General features: G+C 36.8%; 2 protein-coding genes across 2 annotated transcripts; both read left to right on the top strand.

The window, feature by feature from the left end:
* Positions 1-1,085: 1,085 nt before the first annotated feature.
* On the top strand, positions 1,086-7,097 carry LOC145218538 (uncharacterized). Its single transcript, XM_080085957.1, has 8 exons — positions 1,086-1,268; positions 1,632-1,754; positions 2,583-2,630; positions 3,341-3,472; positions 4,133-4,234; positions 5,030-5,105; positions 5,902-6,023; positions 6,214-7,097. The coding sequence occupies exons 1-8, from the start codon at positions 1,122-1,124 to the stop codon at positions 6,241-6,243; spliced, it is 780 nt and encodes a 259-aa protein (XP_079942083.1). The 5' UTR covers positions 1,086-1,121; the 3' UTR covers positions 6,244-7,097.
* Positions 7,098-12,628: 5,531 nt separating this feature from the next.
* On the top strand, positions 12,629-17,147 carry LOC145218571 (golgin-45-like). Its single transcript, XM_080085984.1, has 8 exons — positions 12,629-12,909; positions 13,179-13,289; positions 13,744-13,949; positions 14,690-14,791; positions 15,392-15,529; positions 15,670-15,758; positions 15,975-16,179; positions 16,581-17,147. Exons 1-8 carry the CDS (start codon positions 12,864-12,866, stop codon positions 16,758-16,760), a joined length of 1,077 nt encoding a protein of 358 aa, XP_079942110.1. The 5' UTR covers positions 12,629-12,863; the 3' UTR covers positions 16,761-17,147.
* The last annotated feature ends 35 nt before the right edge of the window (positions 17,148-17,182 follow it).

The following is a 17,182-nucleotide window of genomic DNA, read 5'->3' as shown; positions in this document are numbered from 1 at the left end:
ATTTTATGTAAAGTGTTCTCAGTTCTCACAGGTGTTGTTGGGCAAGAAAGTGCTGTAACATATACTTAAGTTATTGTGTCATGTGTAGTTCGTACGAAACTGTTAAAAGTGTCAACATAAAGCTGCTGTAAAATGGCAAACAAACAATTAACTCTAAAACGCACATCGTAAATAGATCTGGTATAATTAGTAAATCTTAATATGAGTCTGTATATTTGTTTAATGATGGGTTTAGGCTGACCTATAATGTACTAAATGACGGCATACGGTTACATTTCTCTCTTTCCTATTCAGTGTTATTTTAGTGACCACCAAATGTTAACAGCTTTCGTAATGTCGAGTTAGTGATGTGGTGAAACCTATGCGCTGAATAGCTTATTTGAAACAGAATTAGATTAGTTGTTATAGCAGCATCTGGCAACCTACTGATCACTACAAAATTACGATATATTTTGTTGTTGGCATAGACATATATATATGGGCGCTTGCAGCAAATTTCTATCGAGGGTCAAAGGCATTTTTATTGGATCTAAATAAATGACGTTGCAATACCAATGTAAAGTAGTTTACAATACCAATGTAAAGTAGTAAATTGCGTATAATTGTATTTTTTGTTTCAATTGAGTTGCCAATACAAAACCAATGTAAAATATATAATCTATTAATTGTTTTCATTTTAATGTTAGTCTTTTGGGGGATTTTAGGGGGCAAGTGCCCCCTCCCGCCCTCCCGTGTCGGCGCCCATGGGTAAAAACAGTTAATCCTGTATCACAGTGGTCGGCAACCGCCGGTCCGCGGCCCGGTACCGGTCCGCGACGAGTTCGTTACCGGGCCGTATAAGTTTTCAGGTTAAATGCTGTAAATATTTTGCCCATGTATCCCGGGGATAATACACTAATTTATGTGTTTTAGTTGCTAAATATTTGTAGTTTTTTTAAGGCCGGTCCGCGATAAAATTTCAGTTTCAAAACCGGTCCGCAGTAGAAAAAAGGTTGCCGACCCCTGCTGTATCAGATAGTAAAAACGAAGTCATGAAAATGTATGCAATAACACGACTTGATACACATTCTTTCGTCAACAGAGTACCCTTTACTATTTTTGTTTTATAAAAGTGTGTTAAAATGGGGATAGCACCGTCATCTAGTCAGCCAACTTACCCTTCTCACTCTGCTCCTCCGGCTCCTCCTCCTACGATTGTGACGTACCCAACGTCATCAGCTCCTCCTCCTGTGTCCAATACCCGAAGAGGTGGATTAAAAGGGATAGGAGTGAGTGAAATCCTACGAAATTGAGACGAATTGATTTGTAACTCAGAATCTATATTTTAAAAAAGTCTCATACGGTTCGTCTTTATCAGGGTATTCATAAGACTTTAATATAGGCTCTACGTGACCTAATATGCCAGTTTTACTCCGAGAAAACACAGTGGTCTGGCTCCTCAAAGCAAGAAATTGTTTAGTTAAACACAGTAAGAAAAAGTATACGGGAAAAATAATACTCCACTTCGCAGCCACATCGAAAAAAATTAGCCATAAATCATAACTAAACTACTGACAAAAAAACTGAAACGGTTTGACCTTTAGGATTTCGGATCACCTTAACCCAGACTTCTCACTATTGAACGTTGCTAGGTAACAGAAATCATCTTCGGAGTCCTGAGCTTCATCTGCAGTGCAGCGGCATCAGGAGTTGCCAAATCTATTCCAGCCACCGGAATCTTCCAGGCAAGTCCAGGTTGCTGGTGTGGAGCGTTGGTAAGTTGCAATCTATGTTGGATATAAATAGGGTTATCATATCTAAATGAACCGAATTCCCGACACTTTACCGAAAAAGCGTTTCGTCCACCAGGTTGCATTTGATTTTTTCGTCATATCCCGCTGCCCGTGTACATTTTCGCTTATGCGCTCGCAATATATCATTCAGTGCTCTGAAGAAACCCTACCGTTCTGGTGGGCGAAACGTCAGCAAAATACAAGTTCCTGAAAAAAAAACTAGTATTTTGTTTAGCATTACACCAGTTGAACGACAAATTTGCTAAATACTTTTAACAAATACCTTTTTCGAATTGGAAATGACGTCACATTGCGTTTCCGAACCGTGTATCAAAAACCGCTTAAACCGGAATTCAAAATGTCGAAAAGTCCTCAGTGCACACAGAAAGCGTTGGTCTATGAGCCGAAACATGAACGCCCATGTAGCGTCAACCTGGTATGTGTGGCAACAGAGTGCACATCTAATGTTGGTAGGCGTTTAATCCGGAATTCAAAATGTTGTATAGACTGTAAAATGGACTGTAATAAATTTAAACCTACGATATTAGGGGCGAAGTTGTCCTCAGTATAATGTCGAAAACATCTGAGTGTCTAACAGGGTTACCGTGGCACCTTTAATAAATAGCCTACCTTTTCTAAATCAAACTGGCGCCATATTGCGTAATACAGAGTCGTGTATCAAAAACTACACAGACTAAAAGGTAAACCGCTGTAATGAAAAAGAAAAAATATATAAGAAGAGGGAGTAAAAAGCTTTTATTTACCTCCAGTCGTTGTAATACAAAGTTACTTTAACTTTAAACTTTTCAGCTTTTCATCTCAGGATGCGTCGCAATCTCCGCTTCAAACTCTGGAAATGTAAGCATGCTTTGATAAGTTTCATAAAAAAATCTATAAATGTTTTCCAATCGATTTTCAAACATAAATAAAAAGGAAAACTGTTTGCATTCCTGCTGTTGTATTAACCTATAATTTTGTCTATTTAAGTTACCAACCGGTAAATAACAAAATAATTTTCAAAATAAAATAAAAACAATTTCGATACATTACAACTATATATTGGCATGAACTGATTGTCGTTACCGTTTTCTACATTAATTAGTGGTCTTTTGTAATCCGCGGTTAAGCGATCGAAGATATCAAAAAGATTGAGCATAAACTGTCTTCCATAACAGTGTTTTCCATTTTGCTAAACCATAGTTATAATTATGTTCGTATGGGAACTTTTTTACCAGAACCTATAAACCTTCAAAAACAAAAAAGAGAATGATAAAGTACAGCATAAGTTACGTGATTTTGTCATTTTTTAAATGTTTAAATCTCTTCATTAAAAAACAAGGTTTGAAGTCACAGAAGTAAAATACACTTTTATTGTTATGCAACGCTTGTTTCGCACCTTTTTGTCATTCCTTCACGTGACTCAAGTGTATATAAACGGGTTTAACTGATCCCTTCATATCACTTATGATGGCATGAGCATTTGCCGAAACGTTTGAACAATGAAGCATGTCGCTTTTTACGGCTATCTGGGCCGTTATTTTTACCATTATACTTTTATTATTTTTCAGTTCAACAATTCCATGACAATTGCTGTGTTTGCGTGGGCAGCTTGTGCAGCATCACTGGGTGTGAGCGCAGCAACCGCTTACTATTCCTTTCTGATTTATCAAAGACTGGAAAGTTTCGTCGCCACACTACTAGTAAGTATCAATAAGAAATGGGAATTTGGTAAGCTTGTTTACAACACACGGGATGCAATAAGCTATTGCTGCCAGGCATAATTTTAACTATATAAAGCTCTTCTGACAATTATATTTTTGTAACGACACTTATACGTCCTATACACCAGGGGTCGGCAACCTTTTTAGCACTGCGGACCGGTTTTAAACTAAAGCAGGAACTTGGCCGAACGGTCTGGCGCGCCTGACCCATATACAGACATAAAAAACCTGATCGGGATTCGTCCCCGGGAGAGTCCTGGGTTCGAACCCCGTGAAAAAAAAAAAAAAAAATATTTTTTATCACGGACCGGCCTTCAAAACCACAAATGTTTAGCACTTAAATTACAGTTATTAGCACTTTAATTTAATTGAACTTTGAGCAAGTTTTATGCGACCCGGTAACAAACCCTTCACTACTGTTATACAGGACGCCTTCTTCAGGGTAAATAACACTGAATCCGCGTAGTGCACGACAAACAAAGAAAATGATTTAAACGCAAGCAGGCGACGAAACGTTGAAACGTTGGTACAAAAATATAATTGCAAGAAGAGCTCTATATAGTTAATAGTACGAGAAATCATTTAACAAGCAGTCAACCATTCGTGTGTTCTGGCTACCACTTGTTTTTACATTCTCAGATTATAACCGGCGCACTCAACGGACTAGTGGCAATCTTCTCAATGGTCGGCCTGTTCATCACCATACTACAATTCAGGTTTAGCCGACAAACACCACAGCACGTAAGAGAACAAAATACAAGGAGTGTAAATGTTAGAAAGAAGCTCGAAAGCAACCGCCTGGAATCAAAGCTTGCCAACCTGAGGGTTTGACAGAGTCTTGAGGGGAATACAGGGTTATTTAAGACAGAGTTTTTGGAAATTGGGGTCCTGAAACACGAAATAGCGGAAACATTACACTGAAACTGGAACGTTGTTAAGAATTAAGCCGAAAGTTCTGGGTTTAGATGCAAAGTTTCGGGAAAATTCGAACCAAGAAGTTAAGGCTCACAACCTTGACCCAAACGTTTTTAAACAAAACGTCCAAATTAGGTCCAAAACGTCAAAAATTATGTCACAAATGTAGCGAGTGTGAAGTCAGGCCCGATTTTAGCCAGTTTTATTCAAACTAACCCGTCCCACATGTAACTCTGGTTAACGAGTTTGAGGGGTCGCGAGTTCTCAAAACTTTTTCAACAAAACTCGGGACAATAAATTCCTAGCGTTTTTGTTGCACACGGCCACAAGCATGAATAAGTATTTTGCGCACAGCATACATTAGTTGTCTTTCAACCAAAAAGTTTCGTATTACGTCGGTCGCAATGCATGATTAACTTGGCAATAATCCCTTTTTTCCTTAGTTTCATTAAACACAAAAAACCTTGCACATGCGTTACAAAAAACTTGGATTAAAATGTAATTAACTTGGACGCTGAACTTAATGTATTTTGAAACCATTCTTTTAAGGTTTGTTTAATAAGTATGCTTTTCTCGCTGTAAACTAAGCAATGCAAACGATTTTTGTTGTTTTTCTTCCAGCAAACCGTCGTTATGACAACAGTTGCGGGGCAACAGCAACCACCTGGTCAAGTTTACGTTTCGAACCAGCAGCAAAGTAAGTTAAAAATATTTTATCGGTGATAGAACAAAAAAGCGCCACTGGAACAATCACCAAGCAGTCATATTGCTGCCCAAAACGTTTGGACGTTATGTCAATTGGTAGATTAGGTTCAATCCGATACAGCTAACTGTCGTGAATAAACGTTACGTGATGTCCCACACTGAGAAAGGTATAAGGTTGGTACGTTGGTATTTAAGATTATGGGCGGGACCGACTAATAATAAAAATACATACAATGACATATATACGCTAAGTTCAATAAATTTGACAAAACTTTTTCTGGTGTAGCTTGGAAAAGCGGAAAGTGTCGGAACATAGCCCTAAGCGGGCCCTGTGTTTTAGGCCTACATTAACAGCCCTCCTGAAGCTGCTAAACATATGTGTAATATACAGTCAACGTAATTCGCAACCATTTACATTCATACACAAAAGTCGAATTAGCAAGAAAGTATTAATGTAAACTTGCGACTGCAAATGGCTCAATTTGTTCAAAAATGTAAGCGCAGAATTCTTAAAATCTATTCAACTCGATTTCTAAAATTTCTTTATCAGTTAAATTTATGGCATATACAGTAAACCTCGGTTAAGCGGATTCGGTTAATCCGAATCTTTACCTAACTCGGACCAGGCTTGAGGTACAATAGATTTGTAATGTGGTAAACCTGTAACTAGTCGACATCAGTTGATCCGCACAAATGTTTTAGTCCAAACGGGTCCGGTGTCCGGGTTAACTGAGGTTTACCACATTATGGAGCGTCGAACTATTAACTATTTGATTTCACTTTTTCAGGTTACCCATCAGTGCAAGTAAACTACCCGACGACAGCACAACAACCAGGCGCCATTGCTGCACCACCCAGTTACGATAACGTCATGCAGTCAAATGAAACAAAGACTGCACCACCGAATCAGGTTAAAATTTTACCACAAAAATGACAATTATTGCTTTCCAATTGACTAGTCCTAATTGTTGTTTGGCAACTAACGAAAATTGCTTCTTATGATTTAAGTGTAACAATCATCAACTTACTAACGTGGGCTGGTTTCCTTTTTATGTGTTACCAAATCATTTTTTAAGAACTCTCGTTTTCGTGTGTTTCAGGGGGTATTCAACACTAACTACGCCAACTGACAACGACCGAAGACAACCAACAACTAAAAAACTGAAAGTCTAGTAGCTCAGTAAATGCAACTACTAACAGTAATGCAACTCCAGGCGACCTCAAAAATACACAAACAGTGGTGGGATTCAGCCGGTTCGCACCGGTTCTACAGAACCGTCTCACGAAATTTTATGAGATCAGCAACCGGTTAGCATTACTGGTTACTGTCAGTGGATTTTTGTAACAGAACCGGCTGAAAAATATGACTTTTGTGATAGAACCGGCTGACAAAAAATTTGATTCCCACCACTGTACACATACCATAACATAATGCAACAAATGCAAAAATTCATTAGCGGCCTCTATCGCAACGTTTACCAACATACACTACCCTTAAACCGAACCGAACCAATCGCTTTTTACCTTCTTTTTGTTTGTCAAAACGCGTGTACAAATGTTTCGTCCACCAGGTAGCATATTTAACAAGTTTTTCGTTTAAGCGATGTGGTATAATCAATATTTCGTATGCCGCTGTTTTTGTGGTATCGATTAAATTTACTTCATTGCTCTGAAGAATCCCTATCGTTCGTTCTGGTTGCAAAATCTTAAAAACTATGAGTATTTGTTTAGCATCACACCAGTTGGACGACAAAATTTGTATCTTGTTTTTTGTGTGTATATTTTACCAATCTTAAATGAACACCTGCCTTATTACGCTTATATATTTTTCTAATCTTGTGCAAAAAACATTTCCCAACTATTTTCACATCTGCTTTCCCATGAACTAAACGCCTGTTTTGTGTTTTATGCGTTGATTGTTTTGTGTTAAACAAAAGTTCAACTATGTTCTACCTTCATTTTTCAAAAAAGTGCACACATACAATCTTCTCTCTACAATATATGACATTCTGACGCCAATAACCTAAATCTAACAAAAACGTTTTTCTGGTTTAACTTGGATAACACCGCATCGTGCCTCCTGCGATTTCTTCTAAGCTGCGACTTAGAAGAAAGCCATGTTAAACAAAAATAACCTGGCAGACATACAGCAGACAAACAGTGCACACAGATTAAAACAAAACTTGAAAAAAGGATTTTCCCTGGTTCATTACTTAACGAAAAAAAAAGGTTTTAGTAAAAGCATTTATAGACTGTCGTTAATAAACGTTACATAATGATCCCTTTATTGTGATAGGTATATGTTAGTGCAGGGGTCACCAAACTTTTTTCACTGCGGGCTGGATGAGTGCTAATAATAATTCACGCGGGCCGCATAGTTTACATACCCTAGCGCCGTCTTTCCAAACTTAGCCCGCAAGGCGTTTTTAGGTGTGCCAAGATATGGTCTTTCTACAATCCCATTAAAAAGGTAGTCATGCGACTGTTAAACTGTATAATTAGTCTCATCTTCCAAAATTATGCGCTAAGTTCAATTAGGCTTTGGCGCAGGAAGCATAACATTAGCAGCCTGCTACCCACAGAAAAGTTTGTCATTGCTGTAAACATTATAGATACCGTATATGCTACATAACTTCTTAATGGCACATATAGGCATACGGCTGAAAATTTTAAGCAAGTAGTAAGACCTTTAATTTTAATAGAATGATTTCGAATGTTATAATGTTTTCATAACAATCACATGTTGTCAGTGCCGGATTAAGGGTCTACTGGCCTGTAGGCACATTTTATAAGTGACCCGAAAATCAGGGTTGCCAACTAAAAAATTAGAATTATCAGTGTTGCCAAATCATCGTCACAAAGATCGTTGTTATAAAGTGGCCTGGATTTTTAACTGGCCTGTCCACCACTGCATGTTGTGACAACAGGTATTGTTTAGGTGAATATTATAAGTAACAGTGAGACGATGACGTCAAAAGCATTTGGGCTTCCGATTTAAAGTAATGCACAGTCAATGACTCAACAAATATATGCAGACAGGCTGATTAGAATGGTTGCTGGCTGTTTGTTTTTTGCTGAAAGCTGTTGCAGGAGAAATTAAATACTTTGGCAACAATGCGGCTAAAAAAGGGAAGTATTTTTTGATGAAATTTGTTCTGTTGACCAGAGTTGTAAGTCAACCTATAGCCTTTTCGGGTCAGCTCGAATTTAAAAAGAGCTTAATTTCGGGTTGACTTTACATGAGACCACATTTGTGTCGAAACTTCACCGCAGTAAATACAACTTTTGGGCATAATTCGGCTTTGTTAAAATACAATGTATTTAATACATCGAGTCGGGTTTCGGGTATTCTTAAGGTTATGGCGTGTTTCGTACGAAACTGTTAGTAGTGCCAACAAAAAAATGCTGTAATGTGTCACACAAATAGCCTAATTAACTGTAAAATCAAATGGTAAATAAAGTCAAAAGTCGAATCACAAGCACCGTTACCTGCATCGTATGCTGCACTTGTCAGCTTCGCAGCAGGGGATCGCCAGTTCGACCATTGATCATGCAGCTAAGATGATCACATTCATCCTGGAATAAGCCATGAATAAGCCATGAGGCGTCCATGCATGCTATGATATACACATAGAGTATTAAGACTTAATACATGTTATGTTGTCAACATGAAATAGTCTGTATCATTTTTTTTTTTTTTATAAAAGTGTGTTAAAATGGGATGCGCTCTGTCATCTGAGTTACCAGATCACTCTTCTCCTTATGCTCCTGCTCCTCCTATTGTGACGTATTCTACGTCATCAGTTCCACCTCCCGCGTCCAGTACCAGTACCGGTGGATTAAAAGTGAGTGAAAAACTTGCGAAATTGGGACGGATTGATTTGTAACTCAGATTGAAATGGCATTTTGGGCCCAAAATGAAAAAACAGAACAATAATTTGAGCCCAATTCGCTTCAATAATTTCATAAACCAGCTTTTCTATTAAAAAGCATAGTGGTCTGCACCTTTAATGCGAGACCTTGCTTAGTTAGGGATTAAACATTGAGTCACAACACGAAAGGTTCTGTTCCATATACAACTCTGATTTGAGAGTTCCAGGGGGTCGGTAAGTTTCTTAACTTAAAAAAAAAGAAAAAGAAACTCTAAAATCTTGGAATAAGATGCCTTTATCTTCGAAGTTAAATTAAACGTAGTTTTGTAAAGATTTCTTCCAAGGTTTGAGTATGTTTTTCTTACTTTGAACTAAAGCAATGCAAACGATCTTTGTTTTCCAGCAAACCGACGGTATGCCAACAGTTGCGTAGTTTACGTTGTAAACCCGCGCCATTGTAAGTGGACTCCGTTTCAGTAAAAAGATAATGTTCACCAGCGCACATTTGCACAGGAACAATATGCAACTTTCAGCGTTAGTACGTTATTCTAGTGCAGCGGTTCCCAAACTGGGGTCCGCGGTCCTTTAGGGGTCGTGAGGCAATTTTGGGGGGACCGCGAAGCGGTTGAAGTAATTCTATAATCTTATTTAGCATCAGTTTGTGCCACTAAATAAGTTTAAATCAAAGTAGAATTGAGAATCGACTGTCTCCATTGCTAAACAATGGCCTTTATTGAATGACAACTATCAAAAATGCAATTGTTCGCGCAATTTTGCATAACTAGCTAAAATCCTGCAATCAACTTTCGTTTTTATGAAATACAAATTCAAGCTTAAGGGCCGCGAGCCTTCGAAATAATGGCAAAGGGAGCGTTTTGAAAAAAATATGAAAAAGTTTGGGAACCACTGTTCTAGTGGCAACAATTGGTGGATTAGGTTGAAAACTAAACTGTCTATAGACCGTTGTAACGGTAAACCTGCGGCGCTTTTATGATCTTTCCATCAGTTGTGACCCCAGCTTTCGCGCTTTATAACGTCGCAACGTTGCGCAGCTATTTTCGGCTTGGTGGATATTGCAGTGCAACTATGCTGCTACGATTTGTGTCACCAGGCGAAATAAACTCAGCTCAACTTAATAAACGTCATGTAATGCGCACATTAAGATAGGTGGGTGCGTTCGGTAATTAAGACTATAAGGATTGGGGTTTATAGTGGCGGAAACAGATAACAGCATGAGAACCTAACCAAAAACGAAAAAGGTCCAAAACTATTTGACATAGTTTCGAAAACGTAAGACCGATGTTTCTTAAAACTTTTTTTCGCATGCAAATATAACCAGAATGTAAAGTATCAAAATAATGAACATTTATATGATGAAAATAACCGCCCAAATAGACGTAAAAAGCTTTATAGTTCAAACGTTGCGGCAAATACGTATGCCACATCAGTGGTTCAAAGTAGAGATGTACCGAATATTCGGTTTGCCGAATTTATTCGGCCGAATCGGCCACTTTTGCAAAGATTCGGTTTCGGCCGAATAATTTGTTGCAATTTGGCCGAAACCGAATCTTTTATGAACACACATTTGAAGCGTTAAGCGTGTCTTTCCTGCTCAGTACCAACGAAAATCCTGTCAGTTATTATATTTTTTACCACATTATCGTTTTCCCCACTGCAGACAACTAAATAGTAATTCACTGCCGGGTTGGAAATTATGCTTAAGGCAATGTTAAACCCCACAGAACTGAAATAAGGACGAAACACAACCATTCTGCACTAAACTTATGTTTTCATGTCAAACGCGTACCGTACGACTTCGCGTGACGTCATAAATGATTCGGTTGATTCGGCAAAACCGCCGAATATTCGGTTTCGGCCGAATCGAAATTTCGCCGATTCGGTACATCACTAGTTTAAAGGGCTATACAACAGTTTATATCAACTTGAGTCATGTAAAAGATTGATAAAAAAGGTGCGAAGCAGTGAACATTTTATTTTTAGGTTATCCAAGACAAGTTAAGTACTGGACGACAACACAGCAGCCAGGCGCCATGACTGCACCACCTAGCTACGATAACGTCATGCAGTCAAATGAAACAAAGACTCCACCACCAAATCAGGTTAACATTTTACCACAAAAGTGACAATAATTGCTTTCTAACGACTAGTCCCAATCGTTGCTTGGCAACTAACAAAAATTGTTTATTTTATGATATACCGTATTTATTCGATTGTAAGCCGCGGCCTAATAAGTTTTTTGCCCTACAGTTTGTCTAGCTTACAATTCAGGGCGGCTTATAATCAAGTAAATAACGGTACGTATAGGAATCACCAACTTACCATTTGTGTTGCTTATAATCAATTTGAAAGACTCTCGTTTTCTCGAGTCAACAGTAACTATACCAACTGGGAACGACTACGGACAACCAACAACTGAAGAGTTTGCATAAAATCTAAAAGTGCTGAAAAAAATATATAAAACTCTACCTCGAACTATACATACCATCACATAATGCAGTTTAAAAACATCATATAGCGGTCTCTATCGCAACCTTCGTCAACATACCAACAACGTTTAACCAAACATGTAGTATTCTTGGAGAAAATCTAATTAATTGCTCGTTTTGTTTATTGTGTATTCATATCTTACGTCGAAACAGGCTTATTGCCTTTTTGCCCACTGATTCCTTTTTTAAATCTTGTGTTTATATGTTTTCTATCCATCTTAAAATAAACACCCGCCTCAATACGCTCATATCTTTTCTAATTGTATGCAAAAATCATTTCCAAAACCATTAATCAGAAGCGAAAAGCTGCTGAAAACAGCCGTTGTGTGTTTTAAGCGTTGATTGCTTCGTGTGAAACAAAAGTTCAACTATTTTTAATAGAAATATATACAAATGAAATATGTTAGAATCTAGACTTAACATGCTATAGGGCCCATAAATCTGACAAAATATTTTTCTGGTTTACCTTGAATAACACCGTATTCTGTCTCCTGCTGGACTTTAAGAAAAAAAAACATATTAAACAAAAATAACCTGGTAGACACATAAAACAGCAAGTCAAAATTGCATGATACTGCAAAAATATCATACTAATTCCTCGTTCAGATAAGAAGGAAGGCTGTTTCTTGGAGCACAATTTAATTTGGTTAAAACAGTTTCTTAATTTACTTCATAAAGCAGCAACATAGCTGTGCTCAAAAAGCATTTGTCAACATGCCCCAGGATTTTTGCTCTGCGCCCAATTACTGACAACACAACGGCGCTTTTCCGTCTCGCGTCATTTTGTAAAAAGCTCAGTGTTGCAGGCAAAGGCTCCCGCCTAATAAATGTTTTGGAAACGGCTGCATATTCCAACAAGTAAGCCCACAAATGGAATTCGCCGCTAACCAGTAAACAACAAACTTTCTCAGAAGAAATTAATTTTGGCTACTTTGTCCACTAAGTTTCATTTTACCTCCGAAAAACAAACGATCAACTCCCAACTTTTTTGGATTTCTTTGGGTATATTTTCTTTTGTGCTCGAATTCGAAAAAATCTTTAAAGATTAAAACCGTAATTATGTCTCATCAAAAAAATGGAAAACGAAATAAAATTAAAGCGAATAGCTTATTTTTCAATGTTATTTATTAGATTGGAAGCAGATTTTGTAACAAAATTAATAAATCTGTGTAAAAATGTCTGGGAGCAAACAAGACTACACAGAAAAAATATTTTCTGACGTCATGAAAAAAATCGTCATATATGGAGTGGACGCGCGATAACAAAGATCACGTGATTCGATTATTTACGTTTGTAACAGCTGACGAGAAGGGAGGAAAATTAACGAAGTTGTTTCTTTGAAAACGTAAACAATAAACCTCTAAAGACAAAATGATGCAAGCTTTTGGAAGCCCAAGGGAACTAAGGATTAACAGAGGTATGGAAAGGTAACATAGAAAACTTTAAAATGAAAGAAAACAAGCTACCTTATTAATTTACTAATAAAAAATTGCAATACCGTTAATTCATGTAGCTTAAAAATGGCTAAGGATTTTATGTGTGTTGTTCTTTGGACTGGTTATTAATTACATAACAATTGTTTTGTATGAAGTACTAAATATTGTACGTTTTAAAAGATAAATTTAGTTTAAGAATGGTTACAAATTACAATTAAACAGGCCGTACAATTGTGTGAAATTATTGCAGAGCCAACATGGCCAAGTGTTCGGCGAGAAGTAGGAGATGGTATGGAAGCAGAGAAAGCCGATAAAATATCATCATTTGATGTGAAAGAAAATGAATTTCCACCAGCAGTGTGTAAGTTTGTTTTCGTACACATTGCTAGGAAAACACCAGAGTTTTTCTTTTATTTATTGTTTAAAGTTTGCCACAGGTGCTGTAATGTTTACTAAACTGAACTATTTTGCCTGTTTTGAAATCGAGGGTGGCTGACAAGTTGACCTCAGAGTCTTTTGCCACCCTGCTAAAGATAAACTTCGAGGTATATCCAAATAGAATAACAAAATGTGTGAATACGCAGCATAAGACGAGAGTCAGAACGCAATCTGTTTGGTTCTCTGTAGTATGAAAGCACACAATAACAATAGTGAGAGAGTCCACTACACACTCAATAAATATGAATCTCACAAAATGGCTATGCTGCAGAATGCTAAACAGTAGCAATTTGTCAAAACGTTTAGTGGAACAACAAAGTAGTCTATACTTTTGAAAGCTTTTTGGTAAAAATGTAACTTTTATATTCTTTTTTTAGACTCTCGTGCATCCTCCCCTTCACCCACCAGAAGAACTTCACCGCATAGCCCCATTCATAAATTCTTTAATCAACCTTTCGAATCTTTTGTGCAAAGACATCATAAAGCCATCCAAACTGACCCCACCACTTTAATACAGGACCCTACTCAATTTCTTAATGAAGAAAAAGCTGCTTTAAAAGACCACCTTCAAATTCAAATACAGGTATTACTATACTAGCCAATGCAGCCGATCTCTCGTCACCAGCTGCACTGATGAGACCTTATAGGTCGAAACAGTGTGCACTGTCTGCAGTTTATCATTTATTGGCTCTATGCTTTTACAGGTATTACTATATTGTTGATAATTTAGGCACATAATTTAACAGACAGGCCACTATATCAACAAGTTTACGGCTTTATAATATGGTGTAGCTGCAGTACATTGTTTTGTTCTCCATAAAGTTTCGTAGCTATTTCCAGCTTGGTGATTGTCTGGTGCCAATATGTCGCTTTGCTGTCTTTTAGCAAGCGAAATAAACTTAACTCAAAGTAAAGTATTCAATAAGCTTCTATATGTTTAAAGGGAAATATAATTATACAAATAGATGTAAGATGCAACATGCTTTGTTGATATCACTAATGATGGTCCAAGCATTTGTAGAGTAGTCTGAACACTGAAGGATTTCACTTTTCAAATCTATTTAGGCCAGTGGTGGGATTCAGTCGGTTCGTACCGGTTCTATAGAGCCATCTCACGAAATTTTATAAGATCAACAAACCTGTTGGCATTACTGGTGGCTGTCAATGGCCTTTTTGTAACAAAACCGGCTAAAAAATATGACTTTTGTGATAGAACCGGCTGACAAAAAACTTGAATCCCATCATTGATTTAGGATGTTATTTTTTTTATTAGACTTATAAACACAATCAAATATATGTAATGTTTCTTTATTTTCATTGCAGGTCAACCAAGAGTTAAAAAGACTGTTGGTTGCATCAGTTGGAGAAGACTTAGGATATCATTATGAACGATTGGCAACAGAGAAGGCCCAGCTGCAGTTAGAGGTAAAAACTCGGTGGTACTAAATACCGCATGTTATCACACGACATGAAGTTGTAAAGGACTTGAATGTGCTTTTACGAAAATATAATTTTGCAGACTTTTGAAAGCGCTGGTGGTTAGAGCTATTCGGGTTGGGTGAGGGTTTGTAAATAAAATTACACTAGAATCTGGTTTATTTTACTCTTGTTGTGCTTGTATTTCCACATTTTACATACAATGCAGTATTTTAAGCGGAATAACATGTGATCACATGTGGTATTTAGTCCCACCGGTAATCGAGCAGTATTTGTGATAAAACATACTTCTCATTTGTCTAATGGAGCTACCAGGCAAATAGTTTTAGTGTGACCAGAAACTAAATTCTAACCAGATACAAACAATCCAGTATATTAATGCAAAACATGACGTTTGGACAGCAACTTGTGCCATTCTCAAATAAATTTATGCAAAAACCAAGAAGCAAGTAAAAAAAACAGTAAAAATTCATTTTTTTGAACTTGACACAATTTGCTATCCAAACGTCATGTTTTATACTCTGGTTATGGTTTTTAAAACCTGTGAATTATGTACCTAACAAACTAAACCCTTTTTTACCTTTTAAGCTGAATTCACAAGAGAAAAAGTACGAAGATAAATGTGAAGAATTGGAAACACTGAAAATAACATGTGATGTGTGGAGGAGCAAATTTCTAGCAAGTCGAATGCAATGCGAAGAACTGCTAAAGTGGAAAAGATATCAGGTAACTAGTTTGCTAACTGACATTTTAAAACAGCTTTAGGGGTATTACCAAATATTAGTTATTGACTAATCAAGTATGCTGGATCAAATGATGGCTTTGTGGTATAAACTAGTAATATGTTTTTTCCATTTGTTTTACAGGAAAGATGTCAGCAAGAAATGGAAAGTGCTGTTCGAGGGTTACTAAGAGAACACTGGCAAAGATCTAAAAACTTGGAAAGCCTACAGGGGTAAGTATGGAATAAAAATCTGCTTGTTAAACATTTCATTTTTGAGTTGAAAGCAGCACTGTTTTGTCACAAGTAGACCCAGAGGTGTAGGCAGACCTGTACCCTAAAGTTCAAACCTGAAACTCAAACTAAACCTTTAAAAAAACGTCCAAAAACTGAACTTTCATTCAAACCTGAATGTGTTACAAGTCTAAATACCACTGTTTTTTGTCACAGAACCCTTCAATCACTGACAGATGTTCTTCGGCTACCAAAGGAAATCCCAAAACCGAATCCACAAGACAGTTCTGAGAATTGTAATGATCTGGCGCAAAGACTTTCACAACATTTTCTCGGAAAGCAATCTAAGATTTCTATAAGCAAAATGCATAAAGCATGCGAGACAACACCATCGACACCTGCAGAGAAATATGTTCTTCAGGTAAATATGGTTTAAACTGATGCTTTGTAATTAATTTTGTGTTGATTGAATTTGCTTTCTAAAGTGCAAAAACAAGCATTTGCAGATCTCTTTGATGCAATTATAGTGCATACTTGCCATTTTTTCATTGATTTATGTTTAGGTACACAGTAAAATGTACCTAATAAGACAGGATTACCTAAATTAGTATGTATTGAGAAAATGCTATGTGCAGTACTGCTTTTAAATTATTATAACAATCTATCCAAGCAGCATATTATATTTCAATTGTCTAACAACCTCAAACTGTTATTAAATACAACATAAAATTAACAGTTAAATAGAATTCCTTTATTTAATGTGTTAGCTAGTATTTAATTTGTAAAGGAACATGTTATTATTTAAACTGTCTTCTTTTCTAGCTGCTCAGTGAACAACAGAAGTCAATGCCCCAACTGAATCTGCCACAATCAGCCTTCCATTCTGTCACTCGATATGCACTTGATAACCCAAAGATCAACCGGTTTCATTCATATACGGTGTATGATAATGTGACTTTGAATTGTTGTAATAGGTGTAAAGGTGACATACATGTGGTCTGATCTGATTTAAGTTCAGCTAACATCCAATTATAACAATCTGTAATATTTTAACGGGAGCTTATTACATGTAAATGTATACACTGTGCGATATTGGTGCAATATTGTATTTGTACACGGTTTTCGTATTTTTGCCTTAAATTGTGGGTTTCTTTTAATGAAAGTATGTAAGTGATACATATTACAAACTTGAGATACAATATGACATGTTAAGATGAAGCCTTTGAACATATTTAACCATTGGAAATACATATTCCCTGTTTTACAAACTTGCCAATGACTTTTTATGACATATTAAAATGAAGCTTTATACAGATATATACTTTGTTTGTAAACTGTGCCTAAAATGTTTGTATGCTTTGAATATTAAATAAAAACGACTTTTATTAATTCTTCCTGTGTGTTATTGTGCAGTTTATAGTTTC

Source organism: Phallusia mammillata, chromosome 3 (genome assembly GCF_965637545.1).
Source record: "Phallusia mammillata chromosome 3, kaPhaMamm4.hap1.1, whole genome shotgun sequence".
Classification (NCBI taxonomy): Eukaryota; Metazoa; Chordata; class Ascidiacea; order Phlebobranchia; family Ascidiidae; genus Phallusia; species Phallusia mammillata.
This window is presented reverse-complemented; position numbering and strand designations above follow the sequence as displayed.